Consider the following 16,809-nt stretch of genomic DNA (forward strand, 5'->3'; position numbering starts at 1 on the left):
GCCTCACAGACGTCTAAGAACCGCGGTCACATCCGCGACACTTTTATTCCACCTTGGACAACGCACACACAAAAAAGCGAGATTATACTGCTTTTTGTCGCATCCACACAACAAAAAACACCGTTCGAGACATGTCTGAACTTTATTGTCTCAGATAATTTTGATGTGTACATGCAAACGAGGACAACTGGAGGGAACTGGATGAGGAGCAGGGTCTGGAGTGACGACAGACGGTGGCTGACAGGTGAAATCTCCTTTTTATTTGCATTTTCACAGAGAGAATAAAGGTTTCACACATTTGAAGCTGGGTTTCAAAGCATCTTTATCATATCATAATCTAGCTCAGATATGAGTAGTCCGAGTGAAGGGGTGTTTTATCTGATCCTGAGATCAGCTGCTGCTAGAGATTTCTAGATTCTCTGGAATAATCTAGTTCAGATTTGATCAGTCTGAGTAACGTGTTTTTTTTTTTTTATCTGGACTTGGTCCAATACTAGTCTTTGGGGAACGGGGGGAGCGACACTTTAAAATATCTGAAAGCGTGTTTTAAAGAATGTGTATCTACATCGGGGATAATGTAGTTCAGATGTGGCCAGTTTAAAGAGTGGTTTTCGAAAGACACCAATGTTGTCTTGTTGAGAAAAGTTTTCATAATCTCTAAAGTGGGTTCAGACAGCGCTGTGGCTCTGAACCGCGGTCCCTCTGCAGAGTTAAGTTTTCCTTAAGTTTTCCCTTAACTGCAGGATCAAGAAGCAGCCAGTCAGCGTCGTGCTGGTGGGTCGTGCCCCGCGGTGGGCGGGTCCATGTCTGAATGTGGTTTATTCCTGTCTGCCTCTGCGTTCATTCAGGTACACCGCAGTTGAGCGTTCAAGCAGGACAGTCGGGCAGTTTTCGGCAATCTCTCTCTTTTTTATTTTATTGATTTTTGTACAACTTTTTCTTTTAGACCAGCCAGGTGGTGACGATGTGGGGAGCCACACTAATTCTTGCCTTCTCTGTCCTGGTTCTGGGGGCATCACATGAAGTTGTAAGCAAGGACTTTATTGACTATATTCATGGTTTCAGTTAGAATTAAAAGTGGTTCACCTGTAGATGACCTGTTTCTGTGGTTTCTTTGCAGCAACTGGACTGTCACGAAACAGATGGTATGTTGGGATATTTATTTACTTACTCTAATGATAATAGTATCATGTATTTTATGATAGAATCAGATATAAAAAGATTTCATGTAATATTAATTCATGATTCATGTAGACACTACACTCTACAACTTTTAGCACTGGCAGCTTTCAGTCAGGATGTAAATTGAATTTCATTCCTACCAAATAGATATTAATCAATATAAGTACAATCTAGTTGAATTACCACTTTATATTTATTCTTTTTTTTTTTTTTTTGTTGCAATCTTTCTGAGTCAGTCTTGCTATTATTATTATTTTTTTTCTTTCAAAGGAGGTCCATTGATTTTTCTACTATGGTATGCCTGACTGAAATTGAATACAGTGAATAGCTACAGTACGCTGGTTACATACCATTTCATAACTCCCAAGTAAATTGCTTTTACACTAAATGTTCTCTGTTGTTTCATGTAAACCATAACAGAAACTACAATATACTTCAACATCCACATAAATAGAGACCACCTGAGTATATCTTAGGGAATAATAATGAACACATTATCAATATTTGGATCTGTTGTGGTTCCTTGTCCCAGAATTACCCCCTATCGGTACTCTAACTCCACATCCCCCAGTGAAGTTGACAGTGAAGCTGGTGACCGTGGAAAGAAGAAATGCGTTGAACATAAGCTGGGCAATCCGCTTAGATGGTAGGTGATGACACTAAGAAAACTAATTCATGTTGTTGACTACCTTGACTTAGGTAGTTTAACAGGAACATGGTGCAGCATTCTCTGACGTTGCACCGTCAGTTAGCCATAACAAAGAGCATTATGTAAGAATTTAAGTTTAAAAATGTCAAAAATGATTTAAGTTTATCAACGGAGTATTATAACGGAGAAGAAATTACATTTTTAATGTTGTGACAAAGATGTATGTGTGCAGGTGGGCCTGAAAACCTCTCTCTTGCAGCGGCCCAAAAGTACTGTGCTAGCAGTTTAAACACCAACACGCCCCTGGTAGTCCAGCTAATTGCATGGCTAACTGAGCTAACAAGCCAAAAGTCGCCACAGTCATGGATGTATATATAGAATACAGTTAGCAGCAGTTAGCAGTTACTTTGGTCATGTGTTGCCCTTATTTGTTGGAAGTTTGAATTCTTACATTTTGTACCTTTAAATTCATTATTTCTTTAAAATACAAGAAAGAATCAACTATTACGGATTACACCTACAATGTTTATCCGGTAGGTCAGGACTTTGGAATGGTTGAGGTGACACTGCACTATGCAAAAGTTAAAAACATTTACATTTAGATATTTAGCTGGTCACATCGGAAGTGAGGGACACCGACGAGACAATATCTGAGGGCCAACTGATATTTTGAACATTTGATCTGTTCTGTGTCTCTGCAGCTGGTATTGGCTCTCTGATAGGCACTCGGATAGTAATCTCTGGGGAACCAGCATACCATTGTGGATACAAACCACCTTTGGCCAACCTGGAGCCCGCTGGGCCAGACCTGGTATCGTGAATTGAATCTTGACTAAAATTGATCATGTTTAATTAATGATTGTTTGCATAGCATGAGTTTTAAGTAATGGACCTACCTGGAGGATATGTGAGGTTGAAAAGATTAAACTCATGTCATCTTTTCAAATCTAGATATGGTTTCATTATATAGTAGATACAAGCCATGGCTATACCACCATCGAAGCTGCCAACCTGCCTCTGCCTCCGCGGGGGAGCGGCTCCGCTTACACCAACTTAGTTTCGATCAATGTACCTCCACGAAAACCAGGTGAGTTCATTTTATTGAATTCTCCATATACGTCCAAAGTATTTTATTAATGTCTCCATGTAATTGTACTTTAAAAGTATATGATAATGAAATGCTACATTTTTGAAGGCTTTTGATGAAAACCTATGGTCGGTACGGGACATGTGGTGATAAGAAATGTGTTTGTTTATTTGTTTGAGTGATTGCTATTGTTTCAGTGACGGTTACAGGCAATACAACAACAACACCTACTCCAACTACTACTCCAACTCCTACAGGTGAGCGAGCCATCTCATTACTTGTGCTTGTGCATTGTGTGTGTTATGTATAATACTGTATAACAAAGATGTTGATTATTCCTTCTGAAACAATCATTTTTTAATATTTCACACTGCTTCAGTTCATACTCCAGAAGATGTGCCTGTCGACTCAACCACCATAGTGCTGGCCATTTTTGGAGTGCTGGCCAGTTTGATGATCCTGAGTTCCTGCTACATAATCTGTAAATACAACACTTCTTACATGTACATTTAATGGAAAGAGGACCATAACTGCAGATGATGAATGGGAACAGATGCTCAACTTAATGCTCCTTCTCCTGTGAATTCCCATTAGCAGAAATGCTTCCTTGTAGCAAATGTATGGGCGTCTTTGTTTGTTGGATATGTCCTCAGCTACTTGGCTATCTGGACCAAACATCTGACACTTGCTTCCCACCGTATTTACAGCAACCTTTCTGTCACTTTGCAAAGGACTGGCTAAAAAGTCTCCTAGATTTGAAGGTTGAATGAAAGAAAAAACAAAAAGAGGGGCTTTCAACTAACTATTATTTTCATCAATGCTTATTCTGCTGATCATTTTTTATAATTAATGGATTCATATTTTAATCTATAAAATGTCAAAATAGTTGAAATTGACAAATATATGCAATATTTCAGAAATTACCACCTCTTCAATTCATACTCCAAACAAATGGAGGACAGCTTATCACATTGTAACTGCTAACAGCTGCTACCTGTAGCTGCTATCAGCTAGTTTGCTCAGTTAGCTAGCTGGTTAGCATGCTGACTTCAGTACTTCAACATAATATATAGATGTCTTTGACATGATGTCAGAACTCCTGTTTCCTATTCTGTTATTAATTTTAGTTGGTTAGTTAACGACTCTGTAAGGACACTCCCACACTGAGTTTGAAAGCCCACAATTCCCCTCCGGTTAGTTATAATGGAAGCCCTGCTGAAAAAAACTGCGCAGACCAGCACCAAAACACAACATATGCTGGTCTTGCTAGTGACTGGTCACCAGCAAAACCAGCATATGGTGTGTTTTGGTGCTGGTTTTAGTGCTGGTCTATGCTGTTTTTTTCAGCAGGGAGTCCAGTCACCAATGATACAGAGCCTAGAATTACCATGACCTGAATGACTGAGAACCTTCATTAACATGGAGGCAGCTAGTTGCTGTACTGAAAAGTATTACATTCTGGTTCACTACAAAATTCCTAAACAAATTTGGAAAATGCTTCCAGAGTCTATCACATGCTGCCTGGTGCTTGACACACTGTACCTAACCCCTCCTTTACTATTGTTTTTTATTTACAGATAAAAGCTGCGGAGCCATTTTCGCCTCATTACTGGGCTTCAAAGTGTTGCCTGCATCTCCCATGATTCCTGTCCCAGTCCTCGTGGTGTACCCTGCTGAGAATTCAGCCTTCCAGTGGGCCGTGGTGGCCCTGGCAGAGTTCCTGCAGGGGCATGGTGGCTGCAGCGTGGCCGTCGACATGTGGCAGCAGGGGAAGATCGCAGAGCTGGGGCCCATGCGATGGCTGGCAGAGCAGGCCAAGGCTGCACACCGAGTGCTTATTGTCTGCCCACAGGCGCAGAAAGTGAGTTTCCTGTAACATTTGTAGATTTCAGGCCATCTGACTAGGGGCTTTTTTAGTGATGATCTTTTTAATTGTATTGTTGGTAACATGATACCAGTAATCCTCCTCTATAATGTCGAATAAGCTAAAACTGAATTCTCTTCTCTCCTCTCCTCTCCTCTCCTCTCCTCTCCTCTCCTCTCTCTCTCTCTCTCTCTTCTCTTCTCTTCTCTTCTCTTCTCTTCTCTTCTCTTCTCTTCTCTTCTCTTCTCTTCTCTCAGCCCAGCGACTCTCCTCCAAACCACAGCCTCCTCCCAGAGCCCTCCATCCCAGCTGCGGCTCATGACCTTTACCCTCTGATCCTCAACATGGTGGCGAGCCACGCAAAGAGCACCAGCGACTTGGATAAGTTTTGGGTCGTGCAGCTGGGTGAGCAGCAGGCAAAGAGGTCCAGTAACCTGGCGCTGGAACTGAGGGCCTGCAAGACTTTTCGTCTGATGAAGGACTTGAAGAAACTATGCAGGAGTCTTCATACCAAGTGTCAGGGTGGCAAGAAGATATCAAATCTGTTCTTCAAACCAGGGATTGAAATGAGTTCAGTGAAGTTAAGGGAGGCAGTAGAAAAGCTGGGCGGACTTCAGCCAAGCATTTTCAGGGAGGTGGAACCATTGAAATCTGTGGTGACCACCATCTGAGCATGTGCAGTGAAAATGTTTACTTTGATTGATAAGGAGGATAGGTCAGAATCGTTGATTGATAAACAGCTGACAGTTTATTTATTTTATGACTTTTTACTGATGTCACAGACCTTATCTTATTTCTGTTACCAAAACAGTTACCTCGACAGCACTGAGTGGATCTGTGTCTCTGTCAGTATTTTAATATGTGGTCTCATGCCTAGTCGGCATCAAAGTTGCCCATTTGTGTATTCCAAACGTGTGCTAAACGGCGCCCCCTCCATTTGTTTTTATGTCAGAACATTATGACTTGACAGCTTTTATGATCTACTGTAGTCAGTATAATCCAGTTGTCTGTTGTCAGTTGATATATTTAATGGTGGTTGGGTGGGGCTGGCTGTTTCCATCTGCTCGATTGTTTGTTTTTATGTCTTTATGAGTGTTATATCATGTTTCAGTCCCCAAAAGCCTGACCAGGGACAAGGACTGCAAATTGGCCACGGTGAAGAAGTGCTACATACATTGCATCGGTTGCATGTAACAATACCTACATGTACTGTCTCTGTCATATAAGCTTATAGATGAATAAATAGCGCACATTAAGTCCAAAGCATTAAGCCTCACTGTCAGTGCATGCTGCAGTATACATAAGTGGATATAAAACAATATGATTTTACATTGTCCTTTTGAATTGCGTTAGTAGTGGATGTATTCTTTAAATTAAATGAGAGATGTCAATAAAATAGAATCACTTTTTATCAGAATTTATGATGGATATTCACAAAGAAGATGGAAAACCGTGTAGTCCGCTGCAGAAGTCGGCTGATGGTAACTAGGCTCTTGGCCAACGCCATAAGCAGCAGATGCAGCACTATACAGCTACACAATATACATACACAGCTCAACTGATGTGATGGGTGAAAATTTATACAACTGTTTTTCCATTAAGTGGGGAGGTCAATTTAAAAAAACAAAAAGAAAAAAAAACCCTGAATACATAGGGGGGATTGGTTTTTACAACTTTCAATGGTCTGGTATGATCAACAATATATGATCGCTAATGTTAGATATTAAAGTGTGACTCCTACTTTTGCCTCTGTTGTGTAACATTATGCTTTAATTTTCTGTATCTGAGATGAGTGAAGAAATTTTCATTTGTTCTTAGTCTACATGAAAAGTAGTAGCTGTGCCTTAATAATATATGACCATCATCACATTTTTACTTCGATGGTTTCCTGTAATATTTGATAACATTGTGGAGAGGGATTGTCAATGTGTTGCGTCAGAGAGGGGTTTTTTTATGCATCGGAGGCCAGCGGCCCACAGATATACCACAACTATTTAATCACGTCAGCTTTATCAATCCATTTCTTATTTTTCATATATTTCTTAGAATCAGAATCAGAATTCCTTTATTTTTGTCACAGCAGCCAAAGGCCAGTAATATTACAATAGGCAATGATAATAGTAAAAAAGAAACAATATAATAAAAAGGTAAGAAACTGAAATAAACTCATAATTTTTTTTATAAATAATACTGAACAATAAGAGTCTGCAATCACTCACACACCAGGGGGACCAAAGCTTGTGGAAAACAAATATAAATAAATAATTCAAATGATTAGCTTGTAAAGACAGCAAAGGTTATTCTTTTTCTATATATCTTTTTATACCTTCAGGTTTAGAAACAGTGTACTGTTTGATATAAGGGTATTGATCCCCTCGCACTTATTTGTTACATGGTGCCAGCAAGAACTGTGTCGACCAATAGAAATTGGCGTTTTGTCCCACGTGACCAAACACGGAAGTACAGTCTACCGCGGCGCCGCCACAACTTTTCATTGAAAGAAATCAAGGTCCTCGCTTATTACTGCATTTTAACTACTGAACGGGCACGATAAGGTCGCTGCTTATCATTTCTGAGTATTTAGTGAATTAAACTCCACAGTGACTATGACCCAAGCCGAAAAGGAGCAGGACAACGGGAAGGAGAAAGAGAAGGAACGAGACAAGGAGAAAGAGAAGGAGCAGCAGCGCGGGGTGAAAAGACCCATCGCTCCTCCGACCATCCCAGACCCCCTGCAGGAGGTGAGAGAGCGAGCCTCAACTCTGGCTCAATGCACATACTTATAGAACGAAGACGAATATAGCCGTGTGAGTCCTTAATTCGGCCTATATAGCTTTCACGAGCACACACCTTAATATCCGCCTCTTGTTGTTTCAGTCAATCAGGTAGAAGCTGCATTAGCCCCACCGTTATGCAGGTCAGCCAGGACGGCGGTCAGTGAGCCCCCGGGACCGGCGTGCACATTGAGCTGACCTCTGACTACAGGCCAGTGAATGTTGTAACAGTCGGACGGATTCACATAAAGAGCCTGCGTTATGCCTTCAGATGCGTTATGCCTTCAGATGCTACCTTTGACAGCCTGTGTTCTGTGAGAAGCTGCCAGAAGCTACATGGCGTTTTCTCTCGCAATTAACAATTATAAGTCTAGTCAAACAGTAGAAGTACCCTTTAAAATGAATACTTAAACCTCTCTCCCTCCATTGATCATCTCTGCTGGAGGTCAGTGGTTTTTAAGAGGGTTTGATGCTCAATGTCGAGTTTTTAGATAACCAGGCCCTACTCTATCTGTACATGAAGCAGGGTGCAAAATGGACTTTTCTGTCCATTGGCCGAATTGCTAGAGAATATTCAAATCCTACCAGCCACTCAATAGTTGAGTATTGTTATTTGGCTGGTGAGCAAATCAAGCATTGGGGTCGCGGCTGGTGCTAATTTCAGAAGTAGGTAACTGGCTTACACAGATCCCTCACCTGAACCCCACTCAACACCTTTGGCCTCATCAGCCAACATCAGTGGTCGACCTCACTGATGAAGCCCTTGTGGCTAAAAAGGAGTAGGTCTCTGCAGCCATGCTCCAAAATCATGTGGAAAGCCTTTTGAGAAGAGTGGAGGCTGTTATTGCGGAACATGAATGTTGTTAAATGTTCTGAGTCACATATGAGTATAATGTTCAGGTGTCTAAATACTTTTGGTTGACCACGCTGATAACCTCTCTCTCCTCATTTATCCCTCTTTTACAGCAAATACAGAGCAATTTCGTCGTCGTTATCCACCCTGGTTCGAGGATGCTGCGGATCGGCCGAGCAACAGACACTCTCCCGGTGACAATCCCGCATGTGATCGCACGCAGACACAAGCAGAGCGGACAGCCCAGATATGAGGATGCCTGGCTGTTGAGAGAAGGCCTAAATGTACGTCTGTGTCTCCACTCTGTTCAGATTAGTTTGTGTCATTTTTCATTTGCCCTCATTGCTTCTTCACCTCTGTCCGACAGAAACCAGAGAGTAACGAGCAGAGGCAGAATGGGCTGAAAATGGTCGACCAGGCCGTCTGGTCCAAGAAGATGTCGAACGGAGTGCGGAGGACGCCGGTGTCTGCTGAACAGGTTTGTGTATTATCAGAGAGAGAAACGGGAAGGGAGAGAATTGCTGCACCTGTAATTTAAAAATAGTTACCTTAGTGAATAGCTCAATCAATAATGTATATGCCATTAATTGCATTAAGTGTGTGTGTGTGTGTGTTCGTGTGTGTGTGAAGGCCAGAGCTTATAACTGTCAGATCCGTCCTGCTGTACTGGACAGCAGCTCCAGGGTGAAGTGGACCAACACAACCCACCATCCCCCTCATCTGGTGGGAGAGGAGGTCAGTACATGTGCCTATGAAATAATAGTTCTAAAACTGCATTACCTAAACTCTTTGTCTGTTTAATCCATGTCTTTTTTATCTTGCTTTCTCTCTCTCTCTTTCCCCCTCACTACGCTTCCATCTGCCATCACGCAGGCTCTTTATGTGAATCCGTCCGACTGTTACAACATTCACTGGCCTGTAGTCAGAGGTCAGCTCAATGTGCACGCCGGTCCCGGGGGCTCACTGACCGCCGTCCTGGCTGACCTGGAGGCGATCTGGGGTCATGTCATTCAAAAGCAACTGGACATCCCTCTCAAAGACTTAAAGGTGGGACAGACCTCCTCATCTCTTCGTATCACTTTCTTCTGTGGGACAAAGTGAAAAAAAAGAAAGACAATGATAATAATATTACACAACAAAAATACAAAAGAAGTACAGGTTAAAGTGTGCATACAGAGAAGAGGAGCAATTTACAAAGTCAAAGAATACAGATGAATCAGCAAGACTCAGGCAGCTCAACACTTTAAGGGTCATCAAAAACACACTGACAGGTTGATAAAAGGAAGCTGAAGAAGCTGGTAAAACTAAAGTATTACTCTCCAAGCCTTAAAGATAAGATCAGACAGGGTGATAGTGATAGGCTTTTCTTTCAGTATTACAGATGCATCCTGCTGGTCCCCGACATCTACAACAGGCAGCACATCAAAGAAGTTGTCAACATGCTGCTGCTTAATATGGGCTTCTCAGGTAATACATATACATGTATGGCTTATTCAGGGTAGGCTAAAGAACAATCCAACGTGTCTCTCTTACAATCACCTTACCCTCTGTCGTTTTGTGTGTATGTACAGCGATCATTGTGCACCAGGAGTCGGTGTGTGCTACGTTTGGCAGTGGGCTGAGCAGTGCTTGTGTCGTGGATGTTGGAGACCAGAAGACCAGTCTTAGCTGCGTAGAGGACGGGGTGTCCCACCGGAACTCCAGGTAGGGTGTCTTCATCTTTCTACATCTATGACATCATCTATGAATTCAAGTTATGATTTGCAGATATCAGGGATTCCTTTTACACAAAAAAGTGAGTGCCCAATGAAAAGAACGGTGATTATGACTAGGATTACATTTTATGTTCTGTCTTTTGGTCTTTGCAGGCTGTGTTTGGCATACGGTGGCTCAGATGTGACCCGTACTCTCTTCTGGCTCCTGCAGAGGGCGGGCTTTCCCTACAGAGACTGCCAGCTCTCCAGCAGACTGGATTGTCAGCTGCTGCAGCATCTGAAGGAGACCTTCTGCCATCTAGACCAAGTGTGTGTTGGTCATGGGTCTGTGTGATTAAAGGGGGTACCGGGGAACTGTAGCTTGTATGTCGATCCGTTCCATTCAGGTGCTTTGTATCTGTTTAGATTAAGTGATGCACAATATTATTGGCCCAAGGACAGCATTGGCCGATAAAGGCCTTCAATGTTAGCTTGAAATGAACATTTCTGCCGATATGATGATGCTTTTATTATGCGCATGCAAAACAAGCCTTGAAATTACTTATTTGAATTCATTTTAAATAGTGCCACTTCTTCTTAATAGGACATATCAGGACTACAAGATCATGAATTCCAGACACGGTTCCCAGAAGCCCCAGCTCTACTCTACCAGGTTCGACTCGGGGATGAGAAACTAGAGGTACATCATTCAAATAATGAAAAAAGTTTGCTCTTTGTGATTTGTGCTTAAATATTTTTATTATGCTGTCTTCAGCTCGTGTAGTAAAAGTACTTCTCATCTGTGTGTCTGTTTGTTTTTCCTTCCCCCGACGTGCACTTACGCATATGTTAGGCACCCATGGGTCTTTTCTACCCGACCACATTTGGCATCGTAGGTCAGAAGATGACATCCCTTCAGTACCGTTCCCAAGGCGACTCAGAGGATCCTCACGATGAGCATTACCTGCTGGCCACACAGAGCAAACAGGACCAGGTAACACCGAAATAGACACATGCATACATTCCTCACTTCGAATTAAATCAAACTTCTACTCCTCTTGTCATTTTACGAGAAATCTCCCACTTTCTTCAACAGTCTTCTAAATCAGCTGCAGACCGGAAGGCTATTTCCAGACCGGGTGGAGGTTTGGATGGTGAGATGAGCGGTCAGGGAGGAGTCGGAGAGCTCTCTGACCTGCCCAGGGCCTGTGGGAGTGGTGGCGGTGGAGGAGGGATGAAGGGGGAGATGGAGCTTGGGCCCGCCCAGGGGGAGTGCCTGATGGGAGCGGGAGAGGTGGAGGAGCCCCTGTCTGCTCACCTCTCCAGGAAGACTGCCATCATGAGCCAGTTTGAGAGCAAAGCACTGGGCCTGGATAAAGCCATCCTGCATAGCATCGACTGCTGTGGTAAGAAAGGAAGAGGTGAAGTGAAGAAAGGGCTAATTAGGCACAGTAAGCAGGGATATGACATAGGATTGGATAGAGATATCAATTTAGATAAGGGCTTTAAAAGGGCCAGTAAAAGTGAAATTGTGTCGCAAAATGGATTTGTATAAATAAAAAATACTATATACTAAAATCATTACATTTTCTTTACAAGTAAGTAAAAAATCAAATGATGCAGAGGGAGAAAAATGATTTACAGGGCTCAGGTTGTTTGACCTCCTGTCGCCTTTTTTTATTGACAGCATCGGATGAAACCAAGCGCAAGATGTACAGCTCCATCCTGGTGGTGGGAGGAGGGCTCATGTTTCACGGTGCTCAGGAGTTTCTGCTTCACCGCATCATCAACAAGATGCCGCCCTCATTCAGAAGGCTGGTAGACAACGTGGAAGTGATCACAAGGCCAAAGGTAACCAGGGATGTGTTGGGCACAGTCACACAGTAAACACGAGGACCTTTTGTCCTACATTAAGTTTTAGAAATGGGCAAAAATCATGTCTTCATATTACAGAAGCAATTACTGAACTTGTGTCTGTGTCCTACCTATTCTACAATCTTGTTTGTACAATCTTAATTCTGTGTGTAAACTCCATTCTTCATTCTGCACACATCCCGAGTGTTACACCACTGTTGTAAATACAAATCCCAGGTCGGTAACAGTTTGTTAGATGTAACGTAGGTGCTGACAACAGACAAAACTCATCATGTGTATGTGTTGAAACCTTGTATGTTGAAGTAAACATGTATGTATCACTGGGATCCGACCCTCTCACTGAAGTCAGAAACAAGTAAAAGAGGGGCAGAGACACCATTCACCCTATTACAAGACACTGTACCAGCAAAATGAATTTGAAAGTGATATTTTTTAGTTGAAAAAGTTACATATGGGTGCTGTAAAGCTAACAACAGTGTTAGCCTCTTCGACAGATGTTCGCGTTGTTCCCCATCTTTGTTGTCATCATCATACAGACCTCACAGCGGTGGTGCTGCCATGTTGGAACACGTTTTAAATTCAGCACAGGGTCTATGTCACCCTAATTCCATCCATTCTACTATCCTTAATGCAGTGATGGTGATTGCTTCAGACAACAAACTGTAAAAACACACAGCCCCTTTTAATGTATTGTATGTTGACCTTCACGCACTTCAGGACATGGACCCTCGGTTGATATCCTGGAAGGGGGGAGCAGTGCTGGCGTGTCTGGACACCACCCAGGAGATGTGGATCCACCAGAGAGAATGGCAGCGCTTTGGTGCCCGGATGCTGCGCGAGAGAGCTGCCTTCGTGTGGTGAAAAGAAACGGACTTTACTTGACTTGAACACACCGTCTACACACGAGGTGTAGCGTGAGCAGCACGTCGGCAAAGCAGCGGCTTCAGTGCTCCGTCTGCCTCTACACAGGATGCCTCCAGACATGGTGTCGAGTGTTGGTCGCTTGACAACTGAAGCGTAAAAGTCAAAAAACATAGTGACGCACGTCTTTGCGTTTATCATAAACATGCAGATTGGCTCAAGATGATACAACTCGACTCTTCAGATTCACACAGTAGATAAAGCAGCGCACTGATGAAAATCTCAAATGTTTTCCTCAGGGCGCATTGCAATCAGAGAACCATCTCTGTGCATGGTAAGAAAGTATTTTGACAGATATAGCACTGTGAAGACGATGCTGGATATTTTCACCAATCTTACTTTGCAGTTGATGTGTTGGCTCTGTCATCCGGTCATCGTTGTGTAACACTCTTTACAGAAGAGGGTGTTTACTTGTTATTATTGTGTAAATATTTCTGCTTGTCCTGTTTATGGAAGTTTTGGTCGTTGTAAATAAAGCCTTGGACACTTGTTTACACAATAGATGCATTTTTATTGAAACAAACATAATCAACCTTTCTTAGAATTCAGCCATATTGAATTTCAGTACAAGGTTGCCTAAAGTACAACCCAAATCTCTCTTCACAAACCCAGTAACTCAATACCCTTTTGCTTTACATACATTATACAACTGCATCTAGTTTAAAGAGTGAGAAAACAGTAATCTGCTCTGCAATTATCCACATTATATCATACACAAAATCGCCCACTAAATAAAATCTGTTTCTTTTCAATATCTTATCACATTGTCAATATTAAAGAACATTCAGAAGAATACCATCTAATTATTGTCAGTATTGCCCAGCTCTACATAGAGGGAAGCTTTGTTGTTACAAAGTGTGACGGCAATGGAACAAGACAAACTCAGAAAGAGTATGTTAGAACAGTTTTTATTCAAACAAGATACAAAACAAAGATGAACTAACTTCATGATTTACCCGAGGATGATCTGACGGAGATGTCAGTGACACACATCTCTAGGAGACCGATGTGAAAGGGCAGAAGAAGCAGGAAGAGGGGAGGAAGTGATGCAGATAGCTGCTGAATCAGCCAATCTGGCCCCTACATGTAGGAATTCCCAGAAAGGCGTCAAGAAACTGCTTGTGGCAGCGGCAGCCATGATGAGGAGCCTCAGCACTGTGACGTCACCATCAGAAACTTCTTTAGGTTCTCAGCAGACGGACACTGTACTGGGCCCCACGCCTACACATGAAGTGCAGGCGTTTACCTACAGAGAACAGAGGGTTATCAAGGAGTAGTGTTAACCTCACATCATGTTCAACTATTTATTGAGTGACAAGGGCTTTATCTGATGAGTAATGTTTAACTCAGAAGAAAAACTATTCCTCACCTTCCTCATCCTCCTCCCATTGGTGGAGCATTGGGACCTCCACCGTGGGATATTCTTCCCATCCGTCTGCCACCAGGGGGACCTGGAGGACTGCAAAAGCAATAGATAAGTGGAGAGTAGAGGAACCAATGGAAATGAGCTTAAGAAAGCTTATGAACTTCTTTATTATTGTTGGTCTTTTTCTGCTGTAGTAGGCAACAACATACAACCACATTCAAACTCTGCAGCTCTCCAGTGAGGACTCTCCTTGGACTAGGAACATTTTTAAAGAGTTGAATTTGTAACCAGCAGACTTCACACTTTAAAAATGTTCTTTCAGTTAAACGGGACACCCTGTTTCAAAGAGAGCTCCTTAGCTTGTTCCCTGCACACAGACTACACTCCCACCATCAGATCAAGTTACCTTTATTGTTTGGGATAGAAAGACATGTAGGGCATGTGTGTGTGACAGCCAAAATGACTGTACGCTGGGACCTACCCTCTGCCATCAGTGAAGCCTGACGAACCACCGTTTCCTTTCTTAGTCATGTTAGGTTGAACCAATGTCCTAAAACTGGTAGAGGACACAGTGTTATGTGGTGAAAAAAAAACTTGCTGTCAATTCAATTCTTTGGTTTGTAAAAAAAAAAAGTAGAGTAAATGACAGCCTCATCTTTCTTAGCATCCACCTTCAAAGTAAATGCTAGGGCTGGGGTAGGTTGGCTTTGTCAATCGGAATCAGAAATACTTAAATCCCAGTGGGGGAATTTGCACAATGTGAACATGTTCAGAAGCTGACATTAGCATTTAGGTTTAGTAAGTGAGTATCTTACTATTCAATCACACACTTTGCATAAAGTTCTACTTGCAACATGGTAAGGATATCAGAGAATAGTAATCCAGTATTATATGGTTTCTATATCACTACAGGATGACAGCTGAGTTTCAGCACCTGTTTCACAGTGTGATGGGTTTCACATCCGCCCTATAGAACAATGTGGCCTTTTGGTTTTCTTGTTTTAATGCTTGTGTTGATTGATGATTGACTTACTACAGGCTGATGAATTCCACTGCTCCCCAGAAGAGATCGACCAGTAAAGACAGTCGCCATGGCGACTGAGTCCTGCTGTCCAGGACCTGACCTAAGAGGGGCAGAGAGATAAGTGAGACAGCAGGGATCAGATGACTGAAGACATAATTGCTTGTGATTTTATTCGCATTAAAAAACCAACACAGAGACTAACAGCTAATGATGACTTTAAACGAGATACAACACGTCAGGGTCCTGTCTCCCTATGACTGATCTGAGTCCAACAGTCTGGTGGCTAAGATGCTCTGAAGATACTCGAGCTTTGTTACATCGATCCATGTTCGACACAGCACACTCAACAAAACTGCTGCAATGATACCTGAAATTATTAACTGAGCGATGGAGTGGACATAATAAGATGCCCTTTAATACAAGACTCGCTTGATTAATTCGGTTAATGATGCAGTTCTTCCTGCTACGCACGTCCAGCCAGGCTAAGCTTGCTCACAAGCTAGCTAGCCAAGTCTAGCTAAACGCTACACTAACAGTGCAATTACACCCATCTGTCGAAGTATCGTATTTTAACTGAAATGTTACACCGACAAAACTATATATAAAGGAGAGCTACATATTTGCTCTGAAGACGAGAAAATGTTTAAGACAGGCGAAACCACTCACCGTTGGACACGTACACCATCTTTCAGATAGCAACACAGATTTCACAGCTGTGTTTACTACTGCCGCTGCACTTCCGGATCCGGTGTTGTTGCGTCATTCTCGGACGCGCATGTGCAGTCGTAAAAAGCATGAATAAGATGAAATGAGATATATCCTCCTGACTACCAGTTGTTCAAATTTGTCCTCTGTGGAGAACATTTCTAAACCTGAATATCTCCCAGATATTCAGTGGGAGATATTCGGTGAAGCCCCTGCTGAATACTATGAAGTTTATAGTATTCTGCAGGGGTGTCACTAGGTTTTAAGGACAGGGGAGGCTTAGCCCCCAAGAGATGCACAGGATGTGAGTGAATGTAGCGAACGAGCACAAAACTTCCCAAACAGCTCAAATAGATCAACATAGTGGCTAATGAGGTAAATAGGTACAGAGCAGAAATACAACACAATCCATTCAATATTTAATTCATTTTCCATCACAAAATAACTATTTCTACGTAGTTATTGTCCTCAAAGTTGCTCCTCAAAGCTCACAATCTGTTTCAATGTGTCCATTCATGTTTTCATTGTAAAGATTGTGGCAGCGTGCTACAACAGCTTCTGACAAACTGCAGATAATGATCTTCAAGACAAGAATATGAGGAGAAGGACAATAATGAAATAAGCACAAATTACATACGCACAACTACAGAACCTTTGTATCTCATATACGTTAATGATTTATTTCCTTATATAATGGATAAACTTCAGTAGCTATCAGAGGGGAGGGGGGTGCTGCTGAGCCAAAGAGAGTGAGAAGTGAAAGTATAGCTGTCAGCTCTGCAGGAAGGAAAGCGCAGACAGAATAACACCTGCGT

At 42.4% G+C, this 16,809-nt stretch overlaps 3 protein-coding genes across 5 annotated transcripts; 2 read left to right on the plus strand and 1 right to left on the minus strand.

The window, feature by feature from the left end:
* Positions 1–117: 117 nt before the first annotated feature.
* On the plus strand, positions 118–6,522 carry il17rb (interleukin 17 receptor B). 2 transcript variants are annotated; one of them, XM_030423351.1, is made up of 11 exons: positions 141–244; positions 744–848; positions 947–1,027; positions 1,121–1,145; positions 1,715–1,828; positions 2,533–2,642; positions 2,783–2,918; positions 3,116–3,175; positions 3,298–3,399; positions 4,496–4,779; positions 5,040–6,522. In XM_030423351.1, the coding sequence occupies exons 2-11, from the start codon at positions 804–806 to the stop codon at positions 5,451–5,453; spliced, it is 1,371 nt and encodes a 456-aa protein (XP_030279211.1). In that variant the 5' UTR covers positions 141–244; positions 744–803; the 3' UTR covers positions 5,454–6,522. The 2 variants fall into 2 exon arrangements, with proteins under 2 accessions (XP_030279212.1, XP_030279211.1); XM_030423352.1 differs by lacking the exon at positions 744–848 and having other exon boundaries at positions 118–244.
* A 696-nt stretch (positions 6,523–7,218) lies between these two features.
* actr8 (actin related protein 8) lies at positions 7,219–13,398 on the plus strand. The gene is made up of 13 exons (XM_030423888.1): positions 7,219–7,523; positions 8,523–8,693; positions 8,777–8,887; positions 9,040–9,144; positions 9,283–9,456; positions 9,783–9,876; positions 9,981–10,113; positions 10,278–10,431; positions 10,708–10,803; positions 10,957–11,097; positions 11,200–11,509; positions 11,791–11,954; positions 12,696–13,398. The coding sequence occupies exons 1-13, from the start codon at positions 7,389–7,391 to the stop codon at positions 12,837–12,839; spliced, it is 1,932 nt and encodes a 643-aa protein (XP_030279748.1). The 5' UTR covers positions 7,219–7,388; the 3' UTR covers positions 12,840–13,398.
* Positions 13,399–13,791: 393 nt separating this feature from the next.
* selenok (selenoprotein K) lies at positions 13,792–16,065 on the minus strand. Of its 2 annotated transcripts, XM_030423889.1 has the most exons (5): positions 15,956–16,065; positions 15,299–15,389; positions 14,747–14,821; positions 14,269–14,358; positions 13,792–14,145 (listed from the first exon to the last, which is right to left on the minus strand). In XM_030423889.1, the coding sequence occupies exons 1-5, from the start codon at positions 15,972–15,974 to the stop codon at positions 14,142–14,144; spliced, it is 279 nt and encodes a 92-aa protein (XP_030279749.1). In that variant the 5' UTR covers positions 15,975–16,065; the 3' UTR covers positions 13,792–14,141. The 2 variants fall into 2 exon arrangements, with proteins under 2 accessions (XP_030279749.1, XP_030279750.1); XM_030423890.1 differs by lacking the exon at positions 13,792–14,145 and having other exon boundaries at positions 14,274–14,358.
* Between the last annotated feature and the right edge of the window lie 744 nt (positions 16,066–16,809).

The sequence above is a fragment of the Sparus aurata genome, chromosome 7 (assembly GCF_900880675.1).
Source record: "Sparus aurata chromosome 7, fSpaAur1.1, whole genome shotgun sequence".
In the NCBI taxonomy this organism is placed as follows: domain Eukaryota; kingdom Metazoa; phylum Chordata; class Actinopteri; order Spariformes; family Sparidae; genus Sparus; species Sparus aurata.